General features: G+C 41.2%; 2 protein-coding genes across 5 annotated transcripts in view; both read right to left on the reverse strand.

The window, feature by feature from the left end:
• The window catches only part of RABGAP1 (RAB GTPase activating protein 1), a 281,195-nt gene that overhangs the window by 151,467 nt on the left and 115,816 nt on the right, over window positions 1-13,912 (reverse strand). The window lies entirely within an intron of this gene.
• On the reverse strand, window positions 396-3,056 carry GPR21 (G protein-coupled receptor 21). Its single transcript, XM_068249747.1, has 2 exons — window positions 2,895-3,056; window positions 396-2,241 (listed from the first exon to the last, which is right to left on the reverse strand). Exon 2 carries the CDS (start codon window positions 2,151-2,153, stop codon window positions 921-923), a length of 1,233 nt encoding a protein of 410 aa, XP_068105848.1. The 5' UTR covers window positions 2,154-2,241; window positions 2,895-3,056; the 3' UTR covers window positions 396-920.

The following is a 13,912-nucleotide window of genomic DNA, read 5'->3' on the forward strand; positions in this document are numbered from 1 at the left end:
ACCTTAAGTCCAGATTCTCATGCTATACTCAGTACAGGTAGGTGTGCATGTGCTTCCATATCACGTAACCTGACAGTTTGGGTTGTCATTGGATTCACCTGGAGCTCGTGGGCAGACAATGGTTAAAAGGTTCAGCAGTTTGGCATGCCTGCCTTATGCGATAGAAGACACTTTATATCTCTGTCCTAACACACAAATGGTACAAAGATATTAAGCAAAATATATTTAAATTATGCTAAAAATATTCCAGTGGTTGACAGTTCTTTTAAATACTATCATCAATATATTACATTTTTCCACTTAGAAAAATATTGCATTACATTTGGTTGAAACCAAATTAGCTACTTTTATAACAAAAATAAAATGAACATATATTACAAACAGAATGTCTCTATTCCAATCACATTCTACAGGAAGGATACAGCCATCTCGATGTTATTTTAAGGAGCACCCAGGCAATATCAAGTTTAAATTTCAGGACACAATTAGCATAATTCATTACGCTAACTGATACATCCATCTTGAGCAAAAATCCAAATATCTGGCTCCTGACGTGACTCCGTTTAGAGCCGTTAGAGTCCACAGATTTCCACAGAGAGTCAACATCTCCATTTGTAGATGATGTGTCCTGCTTCTGGAGATTACAACATGTAGTGGAGTGGCAGAACCATAAAAATGGATGACTTGCTGCAACAGGTTATTATGTAATGCTCTGACGCAGTGACAGCTAGTCACAACCTAAAAGAGCCGCAAGCTCTAAAATGGACCCTACAAAATATTTTAAGCTACATACTAACTGATCCACATTTGGACTAAAGCACTAGATATAACGTTCCATCCATGATACTTTTCCACAGCTCCAGTCAGAAGACTACTGTCAATATAATCCAGGCTTTGAACGCTGGTTGGGCTATTTATATTTATGGATTGCAGGCTTCCGTGGGTCTTTTACTAGAAGGACCAGGTGCGTCATGATTTTCACCGTGTCTTGAACAAGATGCGCAAACTGCACCAGAAAGGCGCTTTAGACCTTTCTGGAAAACACTGTTGGACATGCTGTAGATGACACAGTTACAGAAACTATTGCTGATGGCTAACCAAGTGGTGAAGAATGAGGCCGTGTGGCTGGAATACACTTTGGAACTCTCTAAAAGGAAGTAGATTATGTAGGGCAACCAAAGAATATAGAAGACACTAGTAATACGAAAAAGAACTGTTGCATATCGTTTCTCTGGGCTAGGTTGTGGCTGGGTTGAGTCACTGTCTGTAGTGCTGAATCGTACACGTCTGTCGTTGATCTCCTTTGTGTGCTGCTGGCAAATGCGGAAAATGTTGAAATACGTGAAACAAACAGTAGTAGCTGCTGGGGCATAGAGCATGACTACAATAAAACATGTGAAGTAAGGGTTTGTGTTCCATGAGTCAGCACATGACTGGAAGACATCTCCATGGTAACCTGGTTTCCCCCATCCTAAAAATGCAGGTAGGAATACAGCACTTGAGTATATCCATAGCAGCAGAATGCAGAAACGCAGACGGCACGCGGTAACTAATGTGTTGTACTTTAGTGGTTTAGTTATTGCTATGTACCGGTCAATACTGATGCAGGCCAAAGACGTCATGGAGACACTTTTCAGTACAGATACTACGTAACCAAACATTCTGCACACTATGTACTCTGGGAGAATGTCACTTCTGTGAAGCAACGAGAAAGATGGTACCAAACAACTAACTCCAACTAGAAGGTCGGCATAAGCCATTGTCTGGATAAAGTAGCTGGTGGTGTGGTGGTTGAGCAGAGGGGCACAGTGGAAGACAAAGATAACTATTACATTGCCTGAGATGATTAGTACAGTCAGGAAGATGATGATTCCCACTTCCAGAAGGCAAACTGGAATGGCTTCATGAGATCCAACACCCAGGAGACAGAACGGACTGCTGCTGTTGCTGGTAATTCCCTCAGAAGAAGAGTTCATCTTTAAATCTCCAAAGAGAACAGAATCATGCCTGCGTCTCGGTCTTAATTCTGCAGAGGATCCTGGAGACGTGCTGGATCTGTTACCTTTAATGCCAACTGCTGCGCCAATCTCCTGCCATGTTAGGACAGGGGAGAAAGCTCTATAAAGGACCTTAGGACAAAAAGGTGCAGTCATCAGGAAGCTTGGGTCATGTGGGCACTCTGTCCTCTATCCGAGGCAATCCCACTCCATCATTACACTTCCACAAGAGACATCAGAGTAGCTGAGAGGAAAGAATGTGACAATGTTTGTACAGTATCCAGTCAATAAATGCATCCTTGCATTTTCATAGTTGCTGCATCTCAGTGGTCTTTCCCTAAGATTCCTGTGAGACATCTTATAAACTTTCACATTAAAAAAATAAGCTGCCCTATACTGAATCCAAAAATACCTTCACATCTATGCCTAAAGCATTATTTAGCACAGTTCTGCAGCCTTGTAAATCATCTACGCTAAAGAATACAGCTAGGATTAGTCTATTTTTTCCATTAGACCCAGTTAGACAATTAAATTTCCATTTAATTGAGAAGATGCCGTCTGTGTTCTTCCAGTGTCATCTAGCAGCTCCGCACTGTATCTGCAGCCTTGTGCAGTAGATGCAGCCTGCTTCTAGGACACAGAATAAAGGACACCTGATTCTACAGCACACATCCTAACAGAGTTTTCACTGTCTTACTACTCGGAACAAAGAACCAGCTGCAAGATTTCCTCATATCCATCTATTCTACATTCATTAATATTCACTATCCTAAGAATTCACTGCCACCTGCTAACAAGGCTGCTAAATGTAAATTAGCCATGTCAATGGCTGTTGCTATTAGTAATAGGTAATCTATAAACAGTAAGATTAAACATCATCTCAGAGAGAGGATTTACCTGGATTTCTGATTGTGTCACTAGGTCTGGAGGAGTCCTGCAGGAGGACTGCAGCTCAGTTGCTGCAGAATGGAGAAAATGTCTTTGTGAGTGTGGTCCTCTGCAAATCCTCCTCTCCTCCTCCCTCTCAGGCACTGCCAAGATCAGCCAGGATCCCAGACTGCACTACAGTACCCAGACATAGAGATCGCAGTCTCAGGCTAACGACACTGACAGCTTGCTCTCAGCGGATACAACTTCACTATCCTGACCACAGATGCAGGAGAGAAAAAAACTACCAGCTTCCAACATATAATCAGTGCTGCTATCTGAAATGACAGGCTTGGCTCAGAATATATTGTCAGCCCTTAAAGGTCATTCTCAGAGCACAAATAACGGCTGCCAGAGCCAAAACAAACATGATAAATGTGTGAATTACAATGTAGAGATGCTTTTAAGTTTGACCACAATGTCTTAAGACATCAGCGGGAAAATACTCATGAATTCTTCACACAAGTGAAAAATGTCTTTTGAAAGAAGCCAAAAAGCATGAACTTTTAACTTCTTAACCTTACGATTGCCGAACTGAGCACAGTTGCAGAAAGTATAATGTATTCTACCAAAGTGGCATCCACATTACTGTTCTATAAACAAAAAGAGCTAAATGAGAAAAAGGTTCATCCAGGTAGTAAGGACAAAAAAGTATACAATGCCACGCCCTCTTACCCCCACATCCCGCTACGTTGGAGTGATTTTGATTTAAACATCCATATAGCACTGCTCCTCAAAATCATGATAGCATGCCTTGTACTGTTAACCAATTATTTTATTGGAATGATGTATGATTTTCGATCCACTTCTCACATGTACACCACTTTGCGTTGGTCTTTCACGTGGAATTCCAATACAATTGATGCATGTTTGTGGCAGTAATGTGACAAAATGTGGAAAACTTAAAGGGGGCCGAATACTTTTGCAAACCACTGTATATATTGTTTCCCCATGGACAACACTGTGCTATCTTTTCATCTCCCTTGAATGATGGTGCACGTACTTTTAAAACCTTTTAATGCCACGTGATTAACAAGGAAATGCTTCAAAATGGAACTACAGTCTGAAATAACATTAATTTAACTCCTTAAAGGGAACCTGTACCGAGTAAAATTATTTAAAATAAACACATAAGGTAACGTCAAATGAACATTACATAGTTACCTTGCCCTTCAGTTCCTCTCAGAAGCTCACCATTTTCTTCTGACAACAATCCCTTCCAGTTCTGACAACATTTTGTCAGAATTTAAATATATAAGTTGCTGTCAGTTATAGCTGAGAGGAAAACTGATGTACCAGGTAATGTCCATGTTTCCCTATGGCTCAAGTGGGTGATGTTACAGTTTAACAGTGTGCCGACCAGAAAGCTGTTATGATGTAATGGCCATTTTCAAAATGGATAACGGAGAATTCCCTTGATCACAGTGGACAAACAGGACGTGGGAGAGGAGAAAGATTGAGGAGTAGATTACACAGGGGAGGGGGGGAAGTACGACTTGTGTATGTATATTTTGACTTTTAATTTTCAGTTTAGGTTTTCTGTAAGGTGAACCAAGCACAATTTTTGGCACCAGGGCATCTTAAAAGCACATTAAAATGCATGCAGATAATATGGTTCAATACCAAAAAAAAAGTTAATTTTACCTCTTCTTTTTACATTTTAAAATTTAGCAGAGGCTTTTTACCCTAATTCCGAGGCCTGCTCAACCACGGAAAATTCAGGCAGATAAGGACTGATGTAATAGTTTTATTGCACACGTTAGGAAATAGCAAACAAAAGCTTTCATCACCCGAGTGTGGTCCGTTCCTTTGCATTCGTGAGTGTGGTCTGTGCCTGTTTAGGTACATGAAGCAGCTCATGCATGCCTTAGATCCTACCCACCCATTGGAAGTACAGGGGACCACTACACAGACAGGAACATGGACATGAAGAGGAAACCGGTCCCGAACAACAACAGTGGTGGGTTCGAGGATGACATGGGAGGCCTCCAGAGGCTTCCTTCAGCAGTGCTGGGTCCCTGGTTCGAATCCCAGCTAAGTCATGATCTGCAAGGAGTTTGTATGTTCTCCTCGTGTCTGTTTGGGTTTCCTCTGGGCACTCCAGTTTCTACCCACATCTCAAAAACATACATATAAGTAAATTGGCTTCCCCCTAAAAATTAGCCCTAGACTACAATACATACACTACACAATACATATATAGACATATGACTATGGTAGGGATTAGATTGTGAGCTCCTCAGGGGGACAGTTAGGCCTCAATTCATCAAGACTTATCGAATTAGTTAACGACAGTTAGGTAAAATACCGAATTCGTTAAGTTGATTTCAGGATTCATCAAATGTATCTACAGCTGTTAGCTTTCAATTTTTTTTCAATTCATGAAAATGAAAGTGGGCGTGGCGGTACATTTAGGATTAGTTATCTCCTTCACTGCTCTGTAGTTATTCCTGTGAGATCATTGCTGTCAGAGAAGATGGAGCCATTTGAAGTGGTTATGTATCAGCTGAGAGTGATTCAAAGGCGCAGAAGGGCAAGAAAAAGGTCTAGAACCATATCAATTTGCAAGAGAATAGATTTATTTGCTATAACAGGACATCTGCATTTCTCTTGAATCATCTTGTAAGAGAACACAGGCAGCACCAGGGTTAACTAATTTGCTAGCTGCACTACATTTTTTTTAGAAAAGGCTCCTATCAAGCCGCAGCTGGCGAAATTGTGGGATTGTCCCAAGTCACTTCCAGAATCCTGGTCCAGGTGTTAAGCCCTATTCAGAATGTTGCTACGTAGTGTTCAAAGGACTGCCTTTCACCCACAATTCCATGGGAATCTTATGGCCTTGTGTTAAATTACCACTGTAAAATGGAAATATCAACACGTTACCAAATGGTTACCGAATTGTTATCGATATTTTATCGAATTCACGCCGAATGCAGAAAAACCTTGATGAATACAACTAGAAATCGATAAACTTCAAATTCGGTAATTTAACAAACTGGAAAACGTTATCTCAAAGACAATGATGAATCAAGGCCATAGTCTGGAGGCAATCTAGCGTAGTATATAAAAGCACGAAAGGAAACGCAGGGTAAGGCGCTATACCCCAGGTAACCACTCAAAGGCTTGTAGGGAAATTTGGGGCCTGCCTCTACTTGGTTCAGGAAGGTCTTTAAGTGTTCAGTCCACTCAAAAAAAAAAAAAAAAAAAGGAAAAACGTCGCCCATGCATGTTGTTTATTGTTGGGGTCCAATGTGTCCTGCATTGAGATGAATGAAAACATTCAACTTAATACATTCACTGGCGATTGTTCGTGATTGTGCGCGTGCAACGGTCAATCGAATTTCCCAAGATGTTGCGTGTAGCTTCTAGCATTGGTTGTGTTTGCTGTTCCATATCAAAACAAGACACAATGAAGAACCGATGGGAAATTATGCCAAATTATCTTCTGCTTGGTTGCAGAAAAGAGTTTGGTAATGGAGGAATAACATGCTGGCAGCCGGCCGTGTAAACCAACCCTAAAGTGTCTAAGTAGTAGCTCCATATCTTCCTAACTAGTGTAAAATAACCGACACGCAGTAAAGAATGTACCTCCTTATAAGAGCCAGTATTTACCAAGCACAGCCTATACTGTAACATTATCTCATATGCCCTGTGGCACATAAAATTGGCAGTACATTCAATAGTGTACAAATGCTTTCCAAACATTTTCAAGTGTTCTTAATTAAATAACACTTATTCTAGTTTTGTTTATGACATTTTATCTCAAATTCAAAACAGTACAATGAATTGCCTGTGACCAGCACAAGTATGCCTAACGCCATCAGAAGAACTCCCGGACGTAAACGGGGATAAGAAGCAGAGAAGCTGTGCTCTGGAGTAAAGGTAGCCATACATTTAGCAATGATGGCAGATTCAACTAAGAGACAAATCTCTCTCTGATCCAATCTGATTAGGAGAGAGATCTGTTGGCTGTCCATACACTGCAAGGCCGATTCCTGATCGATTTCATGCTGAGACTGATCAGGAATCAGTCTTGTGACGCCGCATTCGCCAACTCGCCGGCCCATCACTGTCTCCCCTTATGTCAAATGCGCACCCCACCACTTGCACTATACTTTACCTGTCCGTGTCCGCCGCTGGCTCCATTCCCAATCTGCATACAAGCGCAGCGCCCCCCCATGGTTACCACGTGGAGGCGCGTGTATGCGGACTGCAGAAAGAGCTCGGAGCCAGCGGCGGACACAGACAGGTACAGTATAGTGCACCAGGCACCGTGTGGGGTGAGGGTGGGGGGCACATTTGACACTGAGGGGCAGCGCTGGGGGTTAACGCATTTATTGTTTGTCCCAATATCGCTAGCTGTTACCGCCATGCATCCTCATGACTACGACGGCCCGACATTTTACAGCATATCTGTATGATACATGCGACCAATTTCGGCTCGAAATTGTTGGCAGTCGATCGGGCATACTCTTGGCAGCACAGATTTTCCTCCGATTCAATAATAATTATTGAATCAGGTGGTTGATCAACCACCTTATGTTTAAATCTAACAGTTACAAATAAGATACTGTATTCAAAATGCTACATCAGGAAAGTAAATCTGTTTATTTTCACATAAAGGTGGCCACACACAAATACCTGACTGCTTGTATACCACTAGAGTGGTTTGAGACAGTATATCTACGTCCCGCAGGACTTCAGTTCCTGCACAGGGGCGTAGATATTCCTCTATTGCGGGGGATGGCTGCAGCTCACTCCCGCTCGGGTACTCGTCGCCGCACGTTAGAGTCCCCAAGTCAATGAGATGCCGCAGTCATTTGTAACTTCTGAAATAAAACATCCACGCTAACAGGAAATAACGCACGAGGGAATCTTGAGGTCAAAAAGTTAAATTACACCTACATTAATTTATTTTAATTAAAAAAAAATACCTATATATACACACACAAACATTTAAAATTAACCCCTTACCTCCCACCCTCTCTCATAATTACCTAAATAAATGCTTTGCATATTAAAAAATTTTTAATGACAATTAAAAAAAAAACATACAGTAGCAAGAAAAAGTATGTGAAAACTTTCAAATTATATGGATTTCTCCACAAATTGGTCATAAAATGTGATCTGATCTTCTTCTAAGCCAAACAATAGACAATCACAGTCTGCATAACTGCTTGAGGACCACAAGCTTACACCCCACTAGTGACCAGGCCATTTTTTACTATTCAGCACTCTGCAGCTTTATCAGTTTGCTGTACGGCCACACAACTTAGCACACAAATGAATCTTGCCACCAACAGAGTTTTCTGTTGGTGGCATCCGATTGCTGCTGCAATTTATATATTTTATAAATTTTATTATTTTGCTATTTTTTTTTAATTCTTCCTCCCTCCGTGATCCAGCCCCTGTGATCACCTCTCATAGGCATCAGCCTATGGGAGGGATCTGATTGTGAGCCTCTCCAGGGCACAGCTCAGTGACAGAGCTGTCCCCCGTACAGTGCTGCACTAGATCGCAGTGCTGTATAAGTAATTTTGGCCTTCGGTCACAGAGTGGTTAAACAAATACCACACAGATCATTCAATGTTTCCATGCTTTTTTTGAGCTCACCATGTAAACATTCACAGTGCAGGTGGAAAAAGTATGTGAACCTCTCTAGACTAATGACATCTCCAAGAGCTAATTGGAATGAGATGTCAGCCAGCTGGAGTCCAATCAGTGATTGGTGTTGGTTACAGCTGCCCTGTCCTATAAAAACAAACACACGCACACACCCCAGTTTAGAGATTGCTTTTCCCAAGAAGCATTGCCTGATGTGAATGATGCCTCGCACAAAAGAACTTTCAGAAGACCTACGATTAAGAACAATTAAGACTTTTGTAAGCCTTTAGCTGACACTCTAGGATTCTTCTTCATCTCACTGAGCATTCTACGTTGTGCTCTTGCAGTCATCTTTACAGGACAGCTACTCCTAGGGAAAGAAGAAGCAGTGCTGAACTTTCTCCTTTTATAGACAATTTATAGTACTGTGGACTGCAAGGCTTTTGGAGGTACTTTTATTACCCTCTCCAGCTTTATGCAAGTCAATTGTTGACTTGCATAAAGCTGGAAAGGGTAATTGTTGATGTGTTCGAAAGCCAAAATTAGCACCTGTGCTGGCCAGAAGGATAGTTAGAGAGGTAAAAATGAATGCAAGGATCACCACCAAGGCCATCCTGGTGAATCTGGGCTCTGCTGTTGGCAATGTCTCAAGGCAGACAATCCAATCGACACTACACCCTGGCTGGGTTCTACGGATGCAGACCAAGGAGGACGCCATTTCTCCAACTAAGGCACACAAAAGGTCCCTTGGCCTTTGCAAATGATCATCTGGACAAAGAAGAAAACTTCTGGTCTTCTGTGCTATGGCCAGATGAAACAAAAAATTCAGTTGTTTGGTCACAATGAGGTTTCCTTCATTTGGCAAAAAAAAAGGAGAAGCCTTCAACCCAAAGAACACCATCCCCACTGACAAACATGGTGGTGGGAACCTAATGCTTTGGAGGTGTTTTTCAGCCAATGGACCAGGGAACCTAATCACTGTAAACGGCACCATGAAAAAAAGAGAAATGGTTAGCAGACAACAACATTAATGTTTTGGAGTGGCCCAGCCAGAGTTCTGACTTAAATTGAGAATCTGTGGAGGGAGCTAAAGAACAGAACAGGGTGATGGCAATAATACCCTCCAATATGAAAGATTTGGGGCTCATTGCTAAAGATGAATAGGTGGAGCCATGCAAAAAGCTGGTCAGCAATTATAGGAAGTGTTTGATTGCTGTAATAGGCAAAAAAGGCTTTTCTATTGATTATTGAAAACGGTATAAAAATTTTTGGACTGGACACATTGTTCAAATGTAAATAAAAGCTGAGAACTTTATTTTTTAAAACAATAATGCTTCTAATGGTCCTATCTTTTACTGACACACCGATTTCCTGTCTCGCTTTTTAACCACTTGACGACCGCAGTGTTAACCCCCCCCCCCCCCTAACGACCAGGCCCTTTTTTGCTGCACTGGGCTGTGCAGGCTTTTCAGCTTCTGCACAGCCCAGCTAAGGAGCCCAGAGATCGGACTCGCCTCCTATTTTTGTCCCTAAGGGGACATGCTGCCCGAGGTGTCCGACCGCTGCTGCACTTGTTTTTTATTCATTTCTTATTTATTTTTTTGCCTCATAGAGGCTCTCTTTTGCTCTGTCCCCCTCCCTCTCCTTCCTCCTTCCCCTCTGCCTACTTGATTGAACAGGACGGCGATTCGTCCTGTTCTCGGCCTCTCATAGGCATCAGCCAATCAGAGGCCGGGGATCGCCGATCTTGTACAGCGCTGCTGGAGACCGCAGCTCTGTACGAATGTAAACAAAGGGGATTTCTTTCCCCTTTCATTTACAAACAGCCTGTTATCCGTGATCGGCGGCTAGCAGGCTAATCTCGGAGCTCCGCTACATGAAGTGGCAGGGAACGATCGTGCATGTGCGTGGCCATTCCCTGGGAAACTGCAGTTCCAGGACTTGACACCAATCGGCATTAGGCGGTCCTGGGGCTGCCGCAGTGGTCAGGCCCATTGGCGTAACGCGGTTGTTATGTACTTTAGTTAAATTACATTTTTTTTACCTTTTTTTAATGTATTTTAATTACATTTTCAACTTATTTGTGACTTACTTTCAACTCATTTTTTATATTTGTAAATTATTCTATGTGTTTTTCTTATCATGGTCTAAGCCTTATTTCTGGGGGTAGCCAATTAACTTATCAGTCTGTTTTTAGAATGTGGGAGTTGACCCACGCAAACATGGGGAGAGACCATATACTGGTTGAAATGTAAACCTCTTGCGCTGCCCAGCAATGCTCAAGTGTGTTAACTTTCTGTTTATTCCAGTAGTGTAATGAGCTAGATACAACAAAAAACAAATAATATTTATATTGCGCTTTTCTCCTGGCATGCAAAACTGATTTTGAAAAATGTACAGCCATTGTATCCATTATGATGAATGCATATGCAAATTTCAGGAACAGAAATCTCTTTATTTATTATATAAGATTCACTGAAATCAAAACTTGGACAGTACAATACAGAAATTGTGTAAGTAGAACAAGTAGTTATCTACTAATCAGTGTGTTTTTTTTTCCTGGCAATACCATAGTATGGCTGACCCTGCTGCTTTAACACATATGGGGATATCAGACAGAGCTGTCTCTACATTGTCTGTCTATACCTAATGCATAATATACATAAAAAAAGGATTAATAATACAGACTGCCCCCCTGCTTACAAAGGACTTACAAGAATTCTGAGATGCACAGTAAGTTTTCATGTCCAAAATATACAATTTTGTTGTTGTTTTTTTCAATTACGCATGTTTGTTGTTAAATGTTAAAGTGTTTAACCACTTCACCTCGAAGGGTTTTTCCCCTTAAAAAAAAAAACAGATCAATTTTCACCTGTCAGTGCTCCTTCCATTCATTTGCCTATAACTTTATTACTACATATCACAACGAAACACATCTACACACATCTATATCTTGTTTTTTCACCACCAATTAGGCTTTCTTTGGGGTGTACTTTTTGCTAAGAATTATTTTTTCTAAAAGAGTTTTAACATGAAAATTGAGAAGAAAAATTTATTATTTCTCAGTTTTCGGCCATTATAGTTTTAAAATAATACATGCCAACTTAATTAAAACCCACACATTTTATTTGCCCATTTGTCCCGGTTATTGATCGTTTAAAATTTTCCCAAGTACAATTTATGTCACCAATATTTTATTTGAAAATAAAAGTGCAATTTTTTCAGTTTTGTGTCCATCCCCAATTACAAGCCCATAATTTATGAAGTAATGGTAACATACCCTCTTTACATACATATTAAAAAGTTCAGTCCCTAAGGTAACTATTTATGTATTTTTTTTTTAAACTTTAGGGGAGTGTGGGAGGTCAGGGGTTAATTTAAAATGTAAAAATAAGGTACAAAGGGATCCTTTATTGAAAAAAAAAGTAGATGTAATTTTACAATTTGGCCACAAGATGTCCTCTTACGTGACTTCATTATGCATACTATTAGTACGCAAACCGGAAGGAGTGTGTGGGCGATCTGTAGTGCGTGGCGGTGTTCATTCACACGGGGATTTAAATCAATGAATGGGAAAGGTGTTCCCATTCATTGACCTATCGGCTACCAATTGGTGGTAACCAGCGTGGGGGGGCGAGCGGGAACGCACAGCGGGGAAGGACGTAGGAGCTACGTCCCTGCACATAGTTATGGCATTTTGCAGGGACGTAGTTACTCGTCCCGGGGGAGGGAAAGTGGTTAAAAACGAACTGTTGTAAAAAAAATTAAAACACTTTAAAAGCACATTGAAAACAAATAAAACAAAAACAGTTTATACTTTATGTCCAAAACCAGAGTTGTCCAAAAATAAATAATTTATCTACATTTCATCAGATTTAACACAGAGCTCAACCGCGCCCAGCGGGGCCTGAGCGGCGACCTCCGGCGGTAATGGACGTATTAAGTCGTACATACCGCTAAGGAGGTAAATGTACTGTAATTGGCTGAACAAGTGAAGTTTCAGGAGTCAAGTTTAAACAACTGATTAATTTGCAAAACTAGCTATAAACTGAGCTCAGAACTACCAGTCTCTCTGCACAAGAGCTCCATAGTGTCACAAACCTGAATGGAGGAACAGGGATTGACCACAGTTTGCAGTAATACAGACACTAAGACCAGGAAATAAGGTGCATATAAGGTTATATTAAGACCAGATCGTGCATACGACTGACGATGCAAATATGATGCAAACCACATGCGCAGCATGCTATATACAGACAACCCGGGAATGCAGCGCTGCGTAATATGTTGGCGCTTTATAAATACAACAAATAAATAAATAAATAAATGCAGTAACAAATATATACAATGCAAATATTATGAAACCACATGCACACACACCATCACAGAGCAATCACCGTACACAGATAACCAAAGTGCAATACACCAAGGACCCTATCTAACTAAACATATACAGGAAATATACACAGGATCAATATGTATATACAACCAATCACAGTACAAAGGGGAGCAGGCAGAAATCAGGATCAGACAGAGTATACAGAGCTCAGCAACAGGAAGACAAATACAGATTTCAGGGCAAGGGCAAGGAACAAGAACAGGAACCAGGATGTCCAGAAGCTCAGGCCTGGAAGCACAAAGTTCTGGCACTGTCTAGAGCAGGAGGCAGTCCTTAAATTGCCCATGTGATATAAAAGGATGCATGTGGTGAATTGCAGAAAATCAGGGCTGCTCACAGTCCACACAGACCTCTGCTGGTGGCACAATGAAGGTCCCAGCAGTCCATGCAAATACTGCCACCAGCAGGCAGGAGAAAGTCGTGCATGGTTCCTAACATATAGACAAGCTACAAACTGTGAACATAAAATATACATAAACAAAACTTCACATATTAAAAATTATTATTGCTAAATATAATATAAAACAAATACACATTTCTCTTATACAGTATGAAAAAAATGAAAAAATAAATGAGGCATTGGCCAAAGAGGAGGTCCTGCATGTTCTGCATTATGCGCAATTTAACCACTTAACCCTCCTGGCGGTTTGCTAAAAATCCGCCAGGGGTCAGCAAATCTGGAGTGGAACATTTCTGCTACAGGGGGGCTGATAGAAGCCCCAGGTAAGTGGCAGTTTTTCTCTTTAGCAAACCCCCACAGAACCCCTTTAAGCCTATCTGGACGTGTATTCTCGCCCAGATAGGCACCGCTAAAGGCAAATTGGACGAGTATTCTCGTCCAGTGTTTAAGGGGAACCTGAAGTAAGTAAAATTATTTAAAAAAAAACACATGACGTAGCTGCAAATGAATATTACATACTAACCTCACCGTCAGTTCCTCTCAGAAGCTCACCATTTTCTTCTAACAGTGATCCATTCCAGTTCT

The sequence above is a fragment of the Hyperolius riggenbachi genome, chromosome 8 (assembly GCF_040937935.1).
Source record: "Hyperolius riggenbachi isolate aHypRig1 chromosome 8, aHypRig1.pri, whole genome shotgun sequence".
Lineage (NCBI taxonomy): Eukaryota > Metazoa > Chordata > Amphibia > Anura > Hyperoliidae > Hyperolius > Hyperolius riggenbachi.

Coding starts and splice junctions, on each gene's coding strand:
- GPR21 (XM_068249747.1), bottom strand. CDS start 2,153: ATGACTGCACCTTTTTGTCCTAAGGTCCTTTATAGAGCTTTCTCCCCT.